Source organism: Bombyx mori, chromosome 14, assembly GCF_030269925.1.
Source record: "Bombyx mori chromosome 14, ASM3026992v2".
Classification (NCBI taxonomy): domain Eukaryota; kingdom Metazoa; phylum Arthropoda; class Insecta; order Lepidoptera; family Bombycidae; genus Bombyx; species Bombyx mori.
In genome coordinates this window covers 6,467,479-6,487,053 of record NC_085120.1, presented here as the reverse complement: position 1 = coordinate 6,487,053, position 19,575 = coordinate 6,467,479, and the positions used below count along the sequence as shown (strand labels likewise).

General features: G+C 35.5%; 2 protein-coding genes across 6 annotated transcripts in view; one reads left to right on the top strand and one right to left on the bottom strand.

The window, feature by feature from the left end:
• Positions 1-952: 952 nt before the first annotated feature.
• LOC101741280 (galactose mutarotase) lies at positions 953-7,931 on the top strand. The gene is made up of 6 exons (XM_004922603.4): positions 953-1,290; positions 2,827-2,970; positions 3,661-3,876; positions 4,585-4,847; positions 6,055-6,214; positions 7,562-7,931. The coding sequence occupies exons 2-6, from the start codon at positions 2,842-2,844 to the stop codon at positions 7,883-7,885; spliced, it is 1,092 nt and encodes a 363-aa protein (XP_004922660.1). The 5' UTR covers positions 953-1,290; positions 2,827-2,841; the 3' UTR covers positions 7,886-7,931.
• A 1,446-nt stretch (positions 7,932-9,377) lies between these two features.
• LOC101741137 (tryptophan 2,3-dioxygenase) overlaps positions 9,378-19,575 on the bottom strand; it is a 34,169-nt gene continuing 23,971 nt past the window's right edge. For all 5 annotated transcript variants that reach the window (XM_062672048.1, XM_062672049.1, XM_062672051.1 and 2 more), the window contains 7 exons: positions 16,496-16,618; positions 15,387-15,478; positions 13,404-13,548; positions 12,383-12,504; positions 11,394-11,521; positions 10,364-10,457; positions 9,378-9,619 (listed from right to left, as the gene is read on the bottom strand). In XM_062672048.1, coding sequence (XP_062528032.1) covers positions 9,442-9,619; positions 10,364-10,457; positions 11,394-11,521; positions 12,383-12,504; positions 13,404-13,548; positions 15,387-15,478; positions 16,496-16,618 — 882 coding nt within the window. In that variant the 3' untranslated portion in view covers positions 9,378-9,441. The remainder of the gene's footprint in view (positions 9,620-10,363; positions 10,458-11,393; positions 11,522-12,382; positions 12,505-13,403; positions 13,549-15,386; positions 15,479-16,495; positions 16,619-19,575) is intronic.

Sequence of the window (19,575 nt, the reverse complement as noted above, 5' to 3'; positions counted from 1 at the left end):
TTAGTCATTATACATATGTATAAAGCGATTGACACTTCGTCCTTATCTTTCAAGGTGCTGTCACTTACTTTGGGACTATTGGGATATTTGGGATAATCTTAGGCAGTTTAGAACTCGTCTAACCGTCTATAGAATAAAGAAAATCCCCTATAGAAAAAAAAGTTACTATATAATTATAAGTTACACACTTCTGAATCAAATATGTACCATGAATATAAACCTGCATAGGTGGAATCCATCGCTTAAGTCATTTGCAAACTCGTTGACTACGTACTAACAAGGAAATAGGAAAGTCATAATTTCTAGAATGTTACAATTACATACCTACTAAATACATAGAATTAAAATTTAAGGTTTAATGAGCAGAACTCGTGGAACAAAATAACGTTCAATTTGTATCAATACGATATCAATTATAATACATTCAGAAGTCTTTGGGTATCAAAGTGAACAATAAATGCTGATTGATAACCAACTTCCATGTTGTTGTACTGAAAAAATATAGAACGCAAAATTTTTCTTCTCCTTAAATGTATTATTTCCATTTTAGTAATTTCTTCGGTTTTTTTAGAATATACTACTTTTCTGTTATTGTGGTCACGGACGACTAAGATGTTAGTAATTTTTTTTTGTATAGCTTTGGTGGGTGAACGAGCTCACGGCCCACCTGGTGTTAAGTAGTCACAGGAGCTATTCGTCGACATTTCAATATTGTATCAATGTATTTTTTTTTTCAAAGTATTAAGTATTAGAAACGCCGGAAATTATAAAATGACAATCAAATATTCAAGATTAAATCGTAAAAGTATATTTTTTATTATAAATTTTATTTCAATTTTGTGTTTTTTTTTATGTTTTAATTTCAGAGCAGCACTTCAGGCATATTACTCAGTGTTTCAAACATCAAGCAATGTTTTCATTTACACTCGAACATTCGATGTGACCTTGAGATTGTTAGCAGGAGCTGGTCATTCAACTCTGAGTGCTATCAAATTGCGGTCAACTTCATTTCAACACATTTTTTTACACTATTTTTATCAGTTTATGGCTCTTTTGGTATTTTTCTTAGCATTTTATTCTATATTTTAAAAAAAACAATGGAGGAATATGGAGCGTACACTTCTTTCCCACACGATGCAATCGATTGTCACCGTTTGATTGTATCGTATATTGATATATATGTGCCGGCATTATCATGATAATTGTAGTTCGCATTCACCAGTCGCGTGATGAACGCGTACATCACATAGGATTGTTTTCTTAATTGTTTATGGCCGCTTGAATCATTCGGTGAGTCGGTAATAAATACTTATCAATGACAAAATTATTACTATATTCAATTACATGTAATTTTTAGTCTTTATGCTGTAATTTAGCTTGTTAATTGATCTTGAATAGTGTGGTACGGTCGAACATAATTGAGTAATGGTATTTTAAATGCTCTTCATAATTTATGATGATGATGATTTATCTTCATGATTTATGTGTGTATGTATATATGTAGTCTGATATATTATTTTTATTTTTATTATTGTTATTGTTTAGATTGTAAATTGATTAGATTGTATTCTTCTACCCACTCATTTAAAGCTTTCCTTCGTTAAGAACGGTTAGCTGGTAGAAAACTCAGTTTTTGAGTTAAGCTCGCCATTTTTATATCTTATCGCAATTACTGTAATATTAACTGTGTGTCCAATAAAGAATAAATAAATTTTCGTTTCGCTTGTTATCGTGTTATAAGTTTTTATTACAGCAAACATTTAAGATAATATAAACTTTGCGATTGTATAATTACATTGACGAAGATTATATTTTGAACTGTGTGCTTAGTGTGAGTTTTTTAACGTTTTCGATAGCGTAAAAGTAATTCAAATTTGTATGCAGTTGCAACAGCGCCCCTAGCGGCAAACGTAGGCAAACGTTTCAAATCCATACAAAATTGATTTAACTTTTACGCTATCGAGAACGTTAAAAAACTCGCACTAAGCACACTGTACACACGAAATTAATTTAGTAGAAAGCAGCAGGATACACTACTTGGTAGAGCGCGAGTATCGCTCGTAAAATACTTTTGTACGCATTACATTGCTCGTAACAAAAAACTTGTTCCTTTCTATCCCATGAGTTTATTTATTTCATTAATTCTTATTCTGTATCCGCAATATTGTGTCGTCATAAGTTTTTATTGGATATGTATGTAGAACGTATCTTTGTGTTTATAATTTTAAAGGCAGATAACACAAGCTCTGTGTAATCTGCCTATAAAATTATATTATACATATAATTATATGTTTATAAGTAAATTTGCTATTAGCAGCATGACCGGTTACTTTTAATGCTATTGTTTTTTTTTGTAATTTAGTTTTGTGGTATTAAAACAAAATTATAAACTTACTTGTTCTTATAAACTTACTGAAACGAAATTCATTTGTAATTTAATTTTACTAATCAGGTTAATGCTGTTAATCACTAATGTTATGACAGTTTTCACTGTTTACTCTTTAGTATCAGCAATTACTAACTACACAGTCTCTAGCTCTCGTCATATTCGATGCGAAATAAAAAATCTGAACTCCTCAAACACAACATTTTATTTAGTTCAGTCTAAGATGGTGCTCGACGGACCATATTTTATCATCATCGAAGGCTGACGAGCTTATTTGTGGTGTACAGCCGGTGGTAAGTGGTTATTGTCGTTCATTGACTTCGACAATAACAGAATAACAGTCAAGCTGCTGTCTACTGTTCATCAACATACAAGGAAAACAGAAATTTAGTCAAGAATACTTATTTTTCATGTGGCTGTTTTACTTACTCGGTTTTCAGTTTTGAATAATAAACATGGTGACTTTGAATGTTGAGGATTTTGGACAGCATCATGGAGAGACGGTTTCAAAATTCACATGGAGGGCATCTGATGGCTTCTCAGTGTCCGTCATTTCATATGGGGCTACCATACAGTCAATTCAGGTAATTGACATAATACTCTTTTACGGCATCGCTAACCTCATTACGTAGCGTGTGTTTTTTATTGCCTTTTTGGACATACGAAATTAGACTTGAGAGACTTTGTAGAAATGTCCTGGGCACTGCTAAACTGCTGCTAATTAATTCAATCATCTAATGCGATTAAATTAAATTAATTCCATTGCTTAGCAAAACGAACTCTTAGAGTTAAGTTCACGTTTTGCACGTTTTTGAATGGTTCCTTTTATGATATGTTTTGTTTTTTACAATGAAAATAAATTGATTCGGTGTCAGTCTTGATTCCTCGGAAATTATCGAGTTAGATGATTATTTTTTTAAGATCGTTAAAGGTTCTGCAACCGAAATTGATAGCACCGCAAAGGGTTGCTACAAAGAAATTATATTTTGGGTGGCCTTTACAAACTCGAGCGATTTCAAGACTTATCTATTTTTTCTTAATTTGAAGTTCATACTAGATTAAAAACTATGTATCTCTATCTGTCAGAATCAGAGCTGCTTGACCTGGTCCTCTTAGTTTTTTTTCAAGCAGATAAGTATTTCAGATGTCCTAAGGTAAAAGTAAAGGCATTTTTCCCTTATTCCGGTTTTTGTTTAACGACTTATAAAGACTATTGTGCTTATTAAATTTCCAAAAAAAAAAAAGAATTCTAATATCAAACATAATTCACCAAGGTACCGGACAAATACGGAATCACCAGTGACGTTGTTCTGGGCTTTGACGAACTCGACGGGTACGTGAACAGAAACACACCGTACTTAGGGACCACGGTCGGCCGCTGTGCCAACAGGATCGGCGGAGCAAAATTCAGCATCGACGGCACGACTTATCAACTCGCTAACAACATTGGGAAAGATCATTTACATGGCGGGATTAACGGATTTAATAAGGTGATTTGGAACTGTTATTCCCTCTAATATCATAAAGGTAACTTTAGAGTTTCTCGCCGGATCTTCTCGCGGGTGGGTCGTGGGTCGCGATTCCGATCTGGTAGTAGATTTTTATTTTTATTTTTTATTGCTTAAATGGGTGGACGATCTCACGGCCCAACGTTACAACGTAAATGCCGCCACCCACCTTGAGATAAGAGTTCTAAAATCTTAGTATGGTTACAACGGCTGCTTTTTAGCAGAAATAGGCAGGGTGGTGGTGCCTGCGGACTCACAAGACGACCTACTACCAGCAATTCTGCGAAGTACTGCTCTTGCTAAGGCTAGTGTTAGCGAATTCGCCGGGCTGAATCCCCTGAGCTCGTCTATAAGTTAGATGAAGCTGGTATACCCCTCGAGGTTATCAGCATAGGTAGGCAAGTAAATAGTACGTGAAAAAAGATGCTGATGGGTTCTAGTTACGATAATAATTGGAAACGACTTCTCTGTGGTATTGCAGCGTCAGTTACGCCTGTCAGCTGCAACGCTCCTATTTGTTACAGTTGACACGTCAAATACCGACTGTAAGTGCGATTTTTCTGATAACGCAAAAAGCCGCAGTGCGTTTGCGTATAGATATTTTTATAACAATACGGGCCTCGTGTGGTTTGCGCTATTTTACTAAAAATAATTTATAAAATAGAAACGCTTTATTTTTATTAATTTCAGGCGAATTGGAATTCCACCGTTGACGGTACTAAAGTGATATTTAGTTATCTATCAAAGGACGGCGAAGAAGGATACCCGGGTGATCTTATTACTAACATTACTTATGAAGTTACCGAGGACAATGCCTTGCATGTCGACTTTATGTCGACGACAACTAAAAAGACCGTTGTAAATCTGACAAACCATTCGTATTTTAATTTGGCTGGCCACGAAACTGGTGTCCAAGAGATCTACAACCATATCTTTGTTATAAACGCTGACAAGTAAGTTGAAACATTTCGTATTTATGTATAGTATGCTAAATTAAGAATACTTTAATGTTTAAATTTCGCGTTTATTATGTTCTTATTTTATTCCGAATATGTTAGAGGAAGTCTGATAGTGGCACCTGTGACAGAGAATCTGAGAAGTGCGCGTTTGGGATGGTATGGACATGTGACGAAATGAAAATGAGCTTGGTAAGAAAATGTTAACTATGAATGTGGAAAGATATAGAGGAAGAGGTAGACCTAAGAAGAAATGGATGGATTGCGTGAAAGACGATATGGGTAAGAGGGGAGTGAGCAAAGAAATGGTATATGATAAAAGAGTATGGAAGGAGAAAACATGTTGCGCCGACCCCAGGTAACTGGGAGAAGGGCAGGATAATGATGATGATGATGATGATGATATGTTCTTATTTTATTCCAATTCGAACTTTAATATTTTTCATCGATATAAACTATCTTCTGTTATCACTAATATGTACTAAAAGAAAGTTCAGAGTGAATTCCATGAAAATCGCATTCCTCTTCCAAATTTTTCAATTACTAACATAATCGTTTGCGGTAGGTAGCTTGTTGTGAACACGGTTCTATTATGTTCCTTCTTATTTATTTGAAGCAACCCTTATTCACTTTCGAAGGAAATAAAATATTATGCCAATTCCATGGAATATTGTCTCATGCTTCAAGGTGGTCCGTATAGCCAGTTTTTAATATTCAGTATTACATTCAGGGTAGGTATTGATAGTGCGAAAGCAATCACTGGTATCTGCAGTCTTAGATTGCATATGTTTCTTTGCTTTTTAATGCGTACATCGTGATAAAACTTTAAGTGTTGCGAACAGCAAAAGTGAGATTTCACACATTTCAAAGCTGTATTTAATGTGATATTTGTGGCAGCACCGTATCTACGCACCGTATCTAACCATCTACGAGTAATATACTATGGAGGTAACATAGACATAACATAGGATTACAATTTCTGTGATTGAAAACGGTGGCGGTCGAAAGCGTTTTGAGTTATGATTTGATGATTGATATTCATATAAGACAGTTCTCTTTACCCTGCCTATATAGACACGATACCGAATTCTTTTGCTGTGAACTAACACCTATTGTTACCCATCAGAAATGGATCGGATCGCCAAATCCACATTATGAACAGGGTTAACCTCACAGATGTGATAAAATAGACAAAACTTTTCAGGATCACGGAGACGGATTCTGGATCGATTCCGACTGGTGGTTTTATAAGCGTAGGAGGAACGCCCTACGATCTTCGCGTCCCAACTAAACTCGGCGACGTCATAAATAAAACTGGGAACGGTTTCGATGACAACTTCTGCATCTCAACGTACACAAATAAAGTAAGGGTGATCAATTGTTACACTTAACAGTAATGGCCCGTTAAAGCATTGAAATTAAGAGGCCATAGCTCCGTGATGATATTTTTTCATATAATCAGATATCAGCTAATTTTAATGAATTAATTAAGATTTGATTTTATTGTTATGTAAATAATAATATTTATAAAAAAATTATGCAAATCGCGCGATGTTCTCTGAGAGTTCACTTCGTTAACTGGTTGCCACAAGACGAATAGAACTCGAATACTTATTACTATCTGCGTGCTTAGTGCGCGTTTTTTACCGTTCTCGATACCGTAAAAGTTAGCTCATATTTGTATGGAATTGGATCTTTTGTCTACGTTTGCCGCTAGGGGCGCTGTTTCAACTGCACACATAATTGGGTTAACTTTTACGCTGTCCAGAACGTTAAAAAACTCGCACTAAGCACATTGAGTACAATCGGTTCGAGTATGCTCTAATACAGGGGTGGCCAACTTGATTACAACCAAGATGTACTGTCTTCTGGCGAAATACTCTGCGATCTACCAATTACCTTTCTTGAAATTTAATGAAATAATATAGTTCAGTATACAAATAAGTAGCTTGTTTTCTTTTATTAAACAGATTAAAATAAACCTGAAATTATATAATAAAAGAGAATTATTGTGTAGAAGAGAGGATGAATAATGTGACGTAATGGTCATTAACAAATGATACAAGATGAAGATGATACGCGTAGTTGTTGGTGATTACGTTGCGCAGTCTGTTCTATTTATTTATATTTTTTGTCTTGCCACGATCGACCGATTGGCCAACCCTGCTCTAATAGAACTAGGGATGTCTGAAATGCAATAAAGTATCGATATATATCGGATCGATATTTTTTGAAAATATCAATATTGATATTGATACATATTTTTATTAAAAAATATCGATATATCGGTATGATTTGACAGAGAATATTCGCGCTAATCAATAGACATAATTTTTAATGACATTTTATGAAACTTTATAAAATTTTAATAGTATAATTTCATAAAATTTTCTGAAATTTCATAAAATTTCAAAATCTTTCATGAAATTTCATGAAATTTCATAAAAATAAAAACCCGGGAACATATAAATGTTTGTTGGTCTGAAAAATATCGATTTTCATACCCTTTCGATACTTGGAATTTTATATCGATACATCGATGTATCGAAATATAAAATATCGCTCAAAAAATCGATAAATTGAAAAAATAATATCGATATTTCGATGTATCGATATTTTTTCAACAAGCCTAAATAGAACATCTCATACACACGAATGATCATTATGATGTGGCTTTAATTTTAATTAATATAATAATTCATTTATTGCAGTCATTAAATTTCGTGTCTCGGATCCTTCATCCATCATCGGGACGCACTCTCGAAGTCTACAGCGATCAGCCCGGAGTCCAGTTTTACACCTCTAACTCCCTCCCTGCTCCTCAAGAGTCTGCTCTGGTTGGTAAACAGGGAGTTGGCTACAGACGTCACGGCGCGTTCTGTCTCGAGACCCAAAATTACCCGGACGCTGTCCATCACACGAATTTCCCGAGAGCAGTTCTGTATCCTGGCGAAGTGTATAAACATAAAGTGGTGTACAGATTTGCTGCTGCTGCTGCAGAAAAGCTGCAGTATCCTATTGTTTTGCCTGCGTGAACGAGCACGATTTCGATGACCTAATAAACAAACTGCATTCTTGAAACTTTTTGATTTTAATCTCGTCATTAATAACATGCAATGTTATGAACGAAAGCAGTCAAGTTTTTGATGATTTAGTATTAAAAAGTTAAAAAAATATTTAAGGTACTAAGAGGTCTTATTAGGTTCTAATTTAGTATCGACTAGCTGACCCGGCAGACTTCGTAGTGTCTCAATCGATAAATAAAAGACCTAAACTTTTGTATAAAATAAACTTAAAACAAACAAAAGGAATCCGTCCGACGGGGGGATACATCAAAGGAAAAACAAAATTGTTATTTTTATTTATATTCCGAGCATTTTCATATTTACCTTTTAAACCTTCTCTGAACTTCTACAAATAATTCAAGACCAAAATTAGCCAAATCGGTCCAGCCGTTCTCGAGTTTTAGCGAGACTAACGAACAGCAATTCATTTTTATATATATATATATATATATATATATATATATATATATATATATATATATATATATATAGATAGATAGACTGTCATTATTATTAGGGAATCCAACACTCAGATAAATATTACCCTATCCATTAAGTACATGTATTTTCTACATGGATACCAAGTTTCAAGTCCATCGGATGCATGGTTCAGTAGTTATAATGGAACATCCGTAAATACCACTGTAGATTTATATTTTAGTATAGATATAGATTATCTTCAGTAGCAGTCTCTTCACATTTTATGTGACAGTAATAACAGAATAACAATATTTTTGTCAGTTACAAATTAGTCAGATAAATTCGGAAATTAAAGATAGTATTTAAAGTAAAATTTAAATTTTAGTATGAATACTTACTTTCATCTGTTTTGCTGCCATGATGAGTACTGACACACAGTGCTATCAACTATATTATTAGGTGGATAATTATAATTGATTGCAATATAATATAAAATAATAATATAATCGGCGTCCATGAACATGAACCGATCTGTTAAAACCCCGAGTATTCGTAAAGGTTTGTCGTCGTGTCCTAACGGATAAGACGTCTGGTGCGTTCGTGTGGAGCGATGCACCGGTGTTCGAATCTCAGGCGGGTATCAATTTTTCTAATGAAATACGTATCCAACAAATGTTCACGATTGATTTCCACGGTGAAAGAACAACATCGTGCAATAAAAATTAAACCCGCAAAATTATAATTTGCGTAATTACTGTTGGTAGGACCTCCTGTGAGTCCGCACGGGTAGGTATCACCACCCTGCCTTTTCTGCCGTGAAGCAGTAATGCGTTTCGGTTTGAAGGGTGGGGCAGCCGTTGTAACTATACTTGAGACCTTAGAACTTATATCTCAAGGTGGCTGGTGCATTTACGTTGTGGATGTCTATGGGTTCCAGTTACCACTTAAAACTAGGTGGGCTGTGAGCTCATCCACCCAACTTGGCAATAAAAAAAAAGTTTTCATTCGCGTTAAAAAAGAGGATACATAAAAAAATACATCGTTTGAATTAAAAATGTAATAAAATATGTCTTAAAAATATTGTCAGGACACATTATAATTTTTCGTTATAAAGAAGCTTCAAGGCCGTTTTGCGGGGTCGTCTCATCTCCGTTTTCCCTGACGTTGTCTCCCCATGTGAGATTGAGGCTGCGTTTCATGTCTTCGTCCAGTGGCGGTATTAGGGCACGAGGCAACAGGAACGTGGACAAATTGAACAGATCAAGAAAGACTTTGTAACGATCGCTGTAATTAATAAATACATTTTTATTTATTACGTAAACAAACAAACAAATAAACGGTTATAAATATATATAAATATATGTAACCTCTATACGATTAATCCTTAAAGAGGTTAATATGTTATTTATATCATTCTTCTATAGATGACATAAATAGAATTTCGATTATTGAAACATTAGAATATTAGACATATAAAGAGCATTTTTGCAATATTAATATATAAAAAGATATAAAAATAATGGTGAAGCAATAGCTTTAAATGTTGTTTCTCTTTATAAGAGCAACTCAATTGCTATAGTTTTACAAAGCTAAACTGTATTTTGATTTAAATAAATAAATACATTATATACATATATATAAATATTTCTATTCAATCTATACTTTATTGATATTATAAAGCTGAAGAGTTTGTTTGTTTGAACGCGCTGATCTCAGGAACTACTGGTCCGATTTGTAAAACTCTTTCAGTATTAGATAGTCTACTTATTTAGGAAGGCTATTTTGCGGGATTGATTTTTTTTACACGATGTTATTCCTTCACCGTGGAAGTCAATTGTGAACGTTTGTTGAGTACGTATTTCAATTAGAAAAATTGGTACCCGCCTGAGATTCGAACACCGGTGCATCGCTCAACACGTATGCACCGGACGTCTTATCCTTTAGGCCACGACGACTTCAAACGTGTTCACGTGACTAAGTCCTGGGAGTGTACTGTCATAGCGAGAATTAACGTATGTTTTAAGTTACCTTAATGTTGACCGTAGATACTGATAGCCAGACGAGCCCCCGGTCCCGAGCTGTTGCGACCCGATCATCCTTTGCACCATTATAACGTGGTTGTCTGTAAAATAGAGTCACGACTACTTAAACGAACGACAAATTTAAATATAAATTCTTTTTGTTGTTCATTCGTCTCTTCACTTATTCGATTTGCTGGAAAAAATACTGATGAAGAAATTGAACTCGCCGCTCTCAACATACTTTTTTATATTTAAAATCGTTAAATTATTTCGTATTCTGCGAATAGAAAATACAATCACTTTTTTTTTAGAGAGTGATTGTGAGTGCCTATTTTGTATCTTTATATTTATTTATATATATTAAATAGCTTACCGTTTTCGAAAACAGGTATTGCCGAGATGAGGACTTTTAAGGATTTTCTTCACATAAATGTCTCAGTTTGAAGCTCGATATATCGTATAAAAAGCCTTAAAAATATATGGGATGCGGCTTAATTTCTGATTTAGATATTTTTCGGCAACTTCAGATGATCTGTAGTGGTTGATTACCTGCATCCATACGCTTTTACGCCATGTAAATATTGCAACAGCTCTCACAATTACAAATACTAGTGGTCCCTCAGTAGTCGAAATTCGACTATAATTGTTTGAAATTTTAAGTTTGAATATTTTTATTGGTTGGTTGGTTGTCAAAGATTATTTATACTTCTTTATTCACAGATTTCGCTAAGACTACACTATAGACAAATAATATTAAAGACAAACAATATTAATCTATTCTCAATTTGAATACAGATTTAAAACAATAAACAAAGAGTTTAAATATATTATTATGTGTTCTGTCAAATACATGGTAGTATGTATGATTTTTTTTTTATTGATTTAAGGTATTTTTGATGCATAATTAAAAAAAAAATAACATTCTGCACTCCTTCTCTATATTCTCTGTAAGTGCGGGCAATTTCATACTCCTCCGTCTGCGCAATTTTCGTAGAGGTTCAAAGTTTTTGCTTCACGTATAAAGATAAATAACTCACAACGCCATTTCGTGATGAGACTGTCGATGTCCATCAGCAGAGTGAGGAGCTGATGCGGCTGCGAGAACCGAGGCTCGTCGCGGTAAAACGTGATCATGATTGCACCTTGGAGTGCTCTATGTGACAGCCTGAAATTAAGAGAGACGTTCTCAAGAACGCGGTGTTTCACGGTGTTTCCCGAGCGCTATGACATGTCCTTCTTCAAACGAGGCTTGTGGAGAGTATTAAGCGGTAGGCAGCGGCTTGACTCTGCCCCTGGCATTGCTGAAGTCCATGGGCGACGGTAACCACTCACCATCAGGTGGGTCGTATGCTCGTCTGCCTATACGGCAATAAAAAATAAAAAAAGTAAAAACCATTTGTGTCGCCCTAAATTTTGTGTCTTCCTTCTAGATTTATTTGGCGTTTCCAAAGCGCGGTCGTTGCGAATCTTCAAACGAGGTTTTAACAGTCCTTCCGATATTAGCATCGTCGCGATCCCGACGTTGCTAATACCCATGTACCAACCAAGCTATAGTTTTCATTTTATTGTTGCCAGACTAGTTCATCTTCACTCAAACTGGCAACGTTTATATTTGCGTAATAGTCAGAGCCATATTCTCATAGGCGACAGAAGCGATATTCGTTGTATTTCACTGATCAGTTTCATGCAAGAAACTCTTAATTATAGTTCTAGCTTTAAAACGTAGGTACTTATAATTCATTATAAATACCGTTATTAAGTAAATGGAGCTTTGAATCGTGAAAGACGCACTTTTTAACAATCAACTGGTCCATTCAAAATTTAATAAGTTCAGCTACGGAATAGCATTGTGTTAATTCTATTTTTAATTTACACCAATTTTCAATCTAAAACGGTACTGATGTGTTCAACATTTTACCAAATATCAAATCACGTTAACATCAAGATTCCCGCGCAACTGGACAATTCCTACCACAAAACCCCTCACGGTTGGGTCTAAGAGCTATTAAAATAATTATCTGCATACCTCCTTTCTCCTCTGGACCTGAGCGCGTCATGCACAGTCGGATCAAATATCGAACGATAAATCTCCCTTCTATTCTCCACATCTTGAAGCCGATGGCGGCGCACAGCGTCTATGGACTCAAGCTGTAAATTTTACATTACAATACAATTTACATGCGTAACGCGCGAAATATGTCCGCCATATTGTTACCGCTATAACTTTCTAACGTTCTATAACTTTTAACACGCGTCATTATCTCTTATACCTATATTTCTTCTGCATATATAGCATAATGTGTCATTTCTTTTTAATAAAGAACATTTTAAACATTCTGCACATAACGGCTTGCAGTGATATCTTATCACCCTCTGCTGTACTCCATAAATTATCATTGACATATGGTCTCAATACGATTTAACAGTGTTTTTTAAGATCATTACATTTTATTCATTAATCTTTGAAGTTCCGACATTTTTACTAAATAAATCGGTTACAGCCTAATTCAAATCCTAGCGTAATTGTTGAACTTGATAAGAGTATTTTACACGTTAGGTTATGACTTATATTGTGTTTCAACTTAGCCAAATTACATATAAACTACATAAATAAAATCTTTTATTTCGGGACATCATAGTCTCACAGTGTGTTATTATAATAAATAAATAAATAACTTAATGAACTATGTTAGTATTTAAGTAAATCTAAATATATCAAATCCGTCCTTGGCAGCCTCATCAAGCAGCATGCAGAATGTGCAACTTGATGAACCTACCCAGGGTCGGGTCATTCAGCCTTTTTTCTAAGAGCATGAACTTACCCAGGGACGGTCCAGCCTTTTTGCTAATACTTTCAAGACGTTGTTGGTGCTACCTCCTACTGGATGCGACCTTTTTTGCGTATTATCACGAAATAATCATCAATATATGCATCGGTGCACATACCTGATGCACTACAATAGGGTGCAAGTCTCAACAAAGTCCTGAAGCTATTATTGTATTGTATATAGAACTTGTGTTTCTCGGTATTCATAAAATTAACTTACATTAGCAGTCTCTATATCTTCCTTCAGCATTTTATTGACTGTTGCCTGGAATTTCCCCCAGAAGTTGAACCCGTGCGTGTTCAATCCGGGAGTACGCTCCAGCCAACGCTCGATCAGCGCTAGCAGTGCAGGTTCTTGTTCAGATCTATAATTGTCGAATAAATTGAATTGACACATAGTCTTCTCGCATTAAAACTGTACTAGTGGTCCCGCAGTATTCGAAATTTGACTATAATTAATTGAAATTATAATTTTGAACATTATTATGGTTAGGTATATTGTCAAAGACTATTATACTTCTATAATCACAGATTTCGCAAAGACTACGCTATAGACAAATAATATTAAAGTTAAACAATATTAACCTTTTTCAATTTGACCACAGTTTTTGACAAACTAAAGTTTGAAAATAAACAAAGATTATATCATACTTCAGTGGAGTATATAATATAGATATGTGTGTGTGTCACATACATGGCAGTGTGCCTAATGTTTTCTATATTGATTTAATGCATTTTTTATGCATTATTTAAAAAAAATTGTGCACTCCTTCTCTATATTCTCTTTAAGTGTGGGAAATTTTCATTCTCCTCCGTCCGCGCAATTTTCGTAAAAAGGGATACAAAGTTTTTGCTTTATATATTAACATATATATATATAACTCAAAACTTACTAATTTTACAGGAGAGTGTTTTAAAGTTTTATGTGATCTTTTAAATATTAATCATATTTGCAACATTTCTTTTTATTTTTACCAGTTACATTATCTGTCTTTTAAAGTAAGATGAAAATGATAAAATTATGTATTAATTTTGTTTGAATGTTTGTAATTAATAATAGAAGTCAAAGCATAGGTAAATTAAAAAAAAACAACTAAAACTAAACTACGCTCTCTTGACAGTATTTATGAGAAAAATACTGGTATTCAAATGATTCCGCATATTAATTCAATTTCGAATGTTTTTGGAAATTGTACACTTTTAATGTCAAAAGACGATATAAGTAACTAGTTTGTAATGTCGCAAAGCATTAGCATCTATGTTATATGGCGCGGCAACTTTGAGCATTCGTGAACAAGCTTCAAGTCAGCGTCGGAACGATACTTCGATAAGGCTATGCGTCATGATAATCGCCTTATCGTTGCCGCCGCTGACTACTCCCCGAATCCTGATCATGCAGGAGCCAGTCACCGTCGACGCCCTAGACACGTCCTTACAGATCCATCAGATCCAATAACCTTTGCATTAGATGCCTTCAGCTCTAATACTAGGGGCAGGCTTAGGGACCCCGGTAACCGTACTCGTCGAACTCGACAAAGAGGTCGACGTGCAACCTAACCCGTGCATCAGCCCGCTGAGTTTCTCGCCGGATCTTCTCAGCGGGTCGCGATTCCGATCCGGTAGTAGATTCATTCGCGAAACAATTGTTCTTGAGTTGTTAGGTCTCCTTCGGAGGCGCTCGGGCAGTTGTTAGCAAATCCCACCCCTCTTGGCTGAGCCTTTGCTCGCCCACCTGTCCTGGTGAAACTGGAAAGGCCTTCGGGCCACCAGTAAACTTTCAATCATAAAAAAAAAAAAAAAAAGAACAAGCTTCATTGTCTTTCAATATCGAAGTCACGCAGAAGGTCACACAAAATTTGCAAAAAAAAATATTAAAAATATTGCTCTTGTAAAAGGTCTCGATATTTCGCACCTAAAAAACTATTGCTTCCATTCGGGATTAGAACCCAGGCATAGTTGCATAGAGGGCAGCCAGACGGTCAGATCTAGTAAGACAAGCACTTGGTGGTAGTCTGTACCATGCGGTCCATGCCACCCATGATCAAACACAATGGAAGAATGTCACATGTGGCGCGATCCTCAGCAGTGACGGAACGATATAGAAGAAGAAGACAAATAGTTACTTGATACCTGTATGCCGGTCCACTTATCCTTTTGGCCATGACGCCCTCTAATAAGACAATATAGATAAAATTAAACGTACTTTTGTAAGGAGTCCATAGCTTCAGGGTCGTCGCCAAACACGGTTTGATAATTTTGATTGTACTTCACGCGCAGGGCTTGTTTCAAACCAAGCTAAAAAAAAACATTAAAGCGTATCATCATCATTATCCTGCCCTTCTCCCAGTTACCTGGGGTCGGCGCAACATGTTTTCTCCTTCCACACTCTTCTATCATATACCATTTCCCTCTTACCCATATCGTCTTTCACGCAATCCATCCATTTCTTCTTAGGTCTACCTTTTCCTCTATATCCTTCCACATTCATAGTTAACATTTTCTTACCAACCTCATTTTCATCTCGTCTCATCACATGTCCATACCATCCCAAACGCGCACTTCTCAGCTTCTCTGTCACAGGTGCCACTTTCAGACTTCCTCTAACATATTCATTCCGTATTCTATCCATTCTCGTTACTCCACACATCCATCGCAGCATTCGTGTCTCTGCTGCATGCAATCGCCTTTAAAGCGTATATTTTATGGATTAAGTTGGTATCGATTTGGTGATTTGCTCTCGGTACGCAGCTGACCTTATGGTGCATACAGGACAACGCGAATGTTCCTACGCAACTTCAAATGCAGTCCATGTTTCATGTGTATTATGTACAACGGCAATGTCACAATTACTCGTGACTGCTTCGATCCAATTAGCGGGATGAGAAATACGGATAAAGCGGGCTTACAATTGGCACTACAACTAGCTAACTTTTAACCACCAAATAGCACATTAGTTTTTATTTTTTTTATTGCTTATATTGATGGAGGGGTCACAGCCCACCTGGTGTTAAGTGTTTACCGAAACCCATAAACATCTACAACGTAAATGCCACCACCCATCTTGAGATATGAGTTCTAAGGTCTCAGTATAGTTACAACGGCTGCCCCATCCTTCAAACCGAAACGCATTACTGCTTCACGGCAGAAATAGCGCACATGTATACCACCACCCTGGGCTCACAAGAGGTCTAACTATTAAGTGTATAATCTATGGGTCTAACCACCGGTAGTGTATGCTCAATGATCAAAATCGGAAATGGTACTTGATTTTTTCGTCTCTGTTTATTTATGTTATAGAGTGTATTGGTTAACCTTGTTTTCTAGTAGTCTGAACTGCAAGCTCTGGAAACCTGATGCTGGGCGGAGATAGTGCCTGAAATCCATGAAGTCGAGCGGTGTCATCGTCTCCAAAATCATCACTTGATCCACCAGCAGCTGGAAATGTATTTGGAGATGTTATGTTATGAATATTAATTTATTTAAATCAATTAGGTGGTTAGCTCAATTAAGAGCTAGAGAGAAATGAAAGTCTGTCTGTAAAAGGGGTGTAACTATTTTAAACTACTTATACAAGGTTTTTGGTACTTCGGATAGCACAAGAGCTGCTTGGTGTGAATGGTTATAGGAGTCCATTGACATCAGTGCGAATGACCCTAGTTAACTTTACCGCTGTTTCTCGAGTGCGCTCTGCGATAGACAATGCCACGAAAGATACCAGAAGCCAACAAATAGCCAAACCAAAATATCCCAAAAAAAAAACCCTTTAATTTTATTCTTTCGTTTTAAATTTTCAAAAATAATTCTTTTGTTAAAAATATCACATCCTGTATATTGTTAGGAAATGAAACAAAACAAATGTATTTAATTGTTTGATTAAATTTTGAAAAAGTTCCTCAATTTTATTGAAATTAAAGTAAATTGGATTGCATATTTATATTTTATATTTGTATCTATATTTTATATTTTAAGAAAAACTGCACCCTATATTTAGAATACGAGTTTATTCGTGAATAGTTTTATATAGTTAGAATATTTTCACGTATCGCAGCAACATTGCAAGAGAATTTGATAGTTGTACATTATAAGAAAGTGAATTTGAAATAAGACAGTGTCTGGTGTCGAAGTGGAAAGTTAACATTTGATACTGTATGTTTATATGTATAAACAAAGTACACGTCACAAAGTTCTTCTAGTTATATATGAGTCGTCTATTATCAAAGGTGGCAATCTGTGCATTTGGACAAAAAAATGTTATTGATATGTCAATACAGATTAATTTGAATATAATCGTCTCCTTCAAAGAATACGGTTCAAAACCTGCATTAAATAAAGGTTAATACTTAACCTGTTATTTATCTAAGATGTCGTTCAGAAGAGTTTTGTGACTGCCAATGGAATACAAAGTCAATAATTCGTTTTTCTGATTTACCAATAATTGTCCAAAAGTCACATTGCCGGCTTTGATAATAGTCGACTCATATGTTACAGTAAATGTACACTCTTGGGAAATGTACACTTTTACCGCTAAATGTGCACATTTGCCAAAAAGTTAGGTATATGTGAACTGAATACAATGTATATGTACATTTCCCGACAAATGTGTATGTACTCTTGCCTTCACGTTTTGATAAATGTATACTCTTACTTTCATCTTTTAAGAAAAGTTGGAATACAAATAAATTAATAATGTTGTTGCAGTAAAAAAATATTTATTTAAATAAACATATAATAATACAAAAGGCTTTAATAACGAAAATTATTTTAATTCAAAAATATAAATGACAAACAAAGCATACTTTTCTTTATATGATAATATGTCGTAGGTTAGGTTAGGTTGTAATTGTGCGCAAGCTCATGCGCACCACATTATTAGCACTTGCGATTTAGTTTTTTTGTATGCCATGCTCACATTTACCAAAACGACATGGTCATTGTGAATTCAATGTACATTTCCCTTCTTTGAAATTGTAAATGTTAGTTGTATGCACATTACCCAAACGAGGAGGCAATTGTGCATATTTACCGGAAAATGTGTGTACATTTTAGCGGTAGGCAGCAGCTTGGCTCTGCCCCTGGGATTGCTGAAGTCCATGGGCGATGGTAACCACTCACCATGTGGGCCGTATGCTCGTCTGCCTACAAGGGCAATAAAAAAAAAACTACTTTTACCGTAACAAAGACAGTAGTATGAAAAAGACATGAAAATACGCAAAAACAATATGTCTTTTAAAATATTTTAAAGCCAATGAGAACGCGAACGAAAATTATAATATTTATTACTTTGACCTCCGTCGTTCTGTCTATCTATTTATTTAAATGAATTTTTCAATTTGCACACGACCCACGATAACAGAAAAAGATTCAATAATTTGGCTAAAACCAGAATCATTAGAATAAAAACGTAATTATTTTTAATTCGGCTCGCTTTGAAAGTGTGTTTTTTTTACTTTTTAAACTACAGCGTGTGTAATAAAAATTGAATCCCGCAAAAATTCTAATTTGCGTTATTATTGTCAGGAGGTTGTCTCTTATGAGCTAGTTCGGGTAGGTTTTTTTTATAGTTTTTTTTTATTACTTAGATGGGTGGACGAGCTCACAGCCCACCTGGTGTTAAGTGGTTACTGGAGCCCATAGACATTCACAACGTAAATGCGCCACCCACCTTGAGATATAAGGTCTAAGGTCTCATGTATAGTTACAACGGCTGCCCCGCCCTTCAAACCGAAACGCATTACTGCTTGACGGCAGAAATAGGCAGGGTGGTGGTACCCACCCGCGCGGGCTCACAAGAGGTCCTACCACCAGTAATTACGCAAATTATAATTTTGCGGGTTTCATTTTACTAGGTACCACCGACCTATCTTTGCGCGTCAAGCAGTAATGTGTTCCGCTTTGACCATTCGGCAGTCGTTGTACTGTAAAACTGTGACTTAGGACTCATGTCTCAAGGTGGGTGACGGCATTTATATTGTGGATGTCTATGAGCTCCCGTAACCAATTAACATCAGATGGGCCTTGAGCTCGTCCATCCCTCTAAGCAATAAAAAAAGCAATATATCGCACACTTTTAGGTAATCCAGTCGCCACATAAAATTGTACATAATTAAAGTTCTTAAACAAACTATTTATTTAATTTGTAGACACAGGTCTCGGAATAGTCTGAGATAAAATCGGCGAGTTACATTCTGAAGGAGCATAATCATCAGAATTTATCCTCGATTTCTGAGCTAAAGATTATTATTTACTAGCTGACCCGGCAGACTTCGTAGCGCCTCAATCGATAAATAAAATACCTAAGCTTTTGTATAAAATAAACTTAAAACAAACAAAAGGAATCCGCCCGACGGGGGACACATCAAAGGAAAAACAAAATTGTTGTTTTTATTTTATTC

Coding starts and splice junctions, on each gene's coding strand:
- LOC101741280 (XM_004922603.4), top strand. CDS start 2,842: ATGGTGACTTTGAATGTTGAGGATTTTGGACAGCATCATGGAGAGACG. Junction 2,971..3,660: donor CTACCATACAGTCAATTCAG/GTAATTGACATA, acceptor TAATTCACCAAG/GTACCGGACAAATACGGAAT. Junction 4,848..6,054: donor TTTGTTATAAACGCTGACAA/GTAAGTTGAAAC, acceptor AAAACTTTTCAG/GATCACGGAGACGGATTCTG.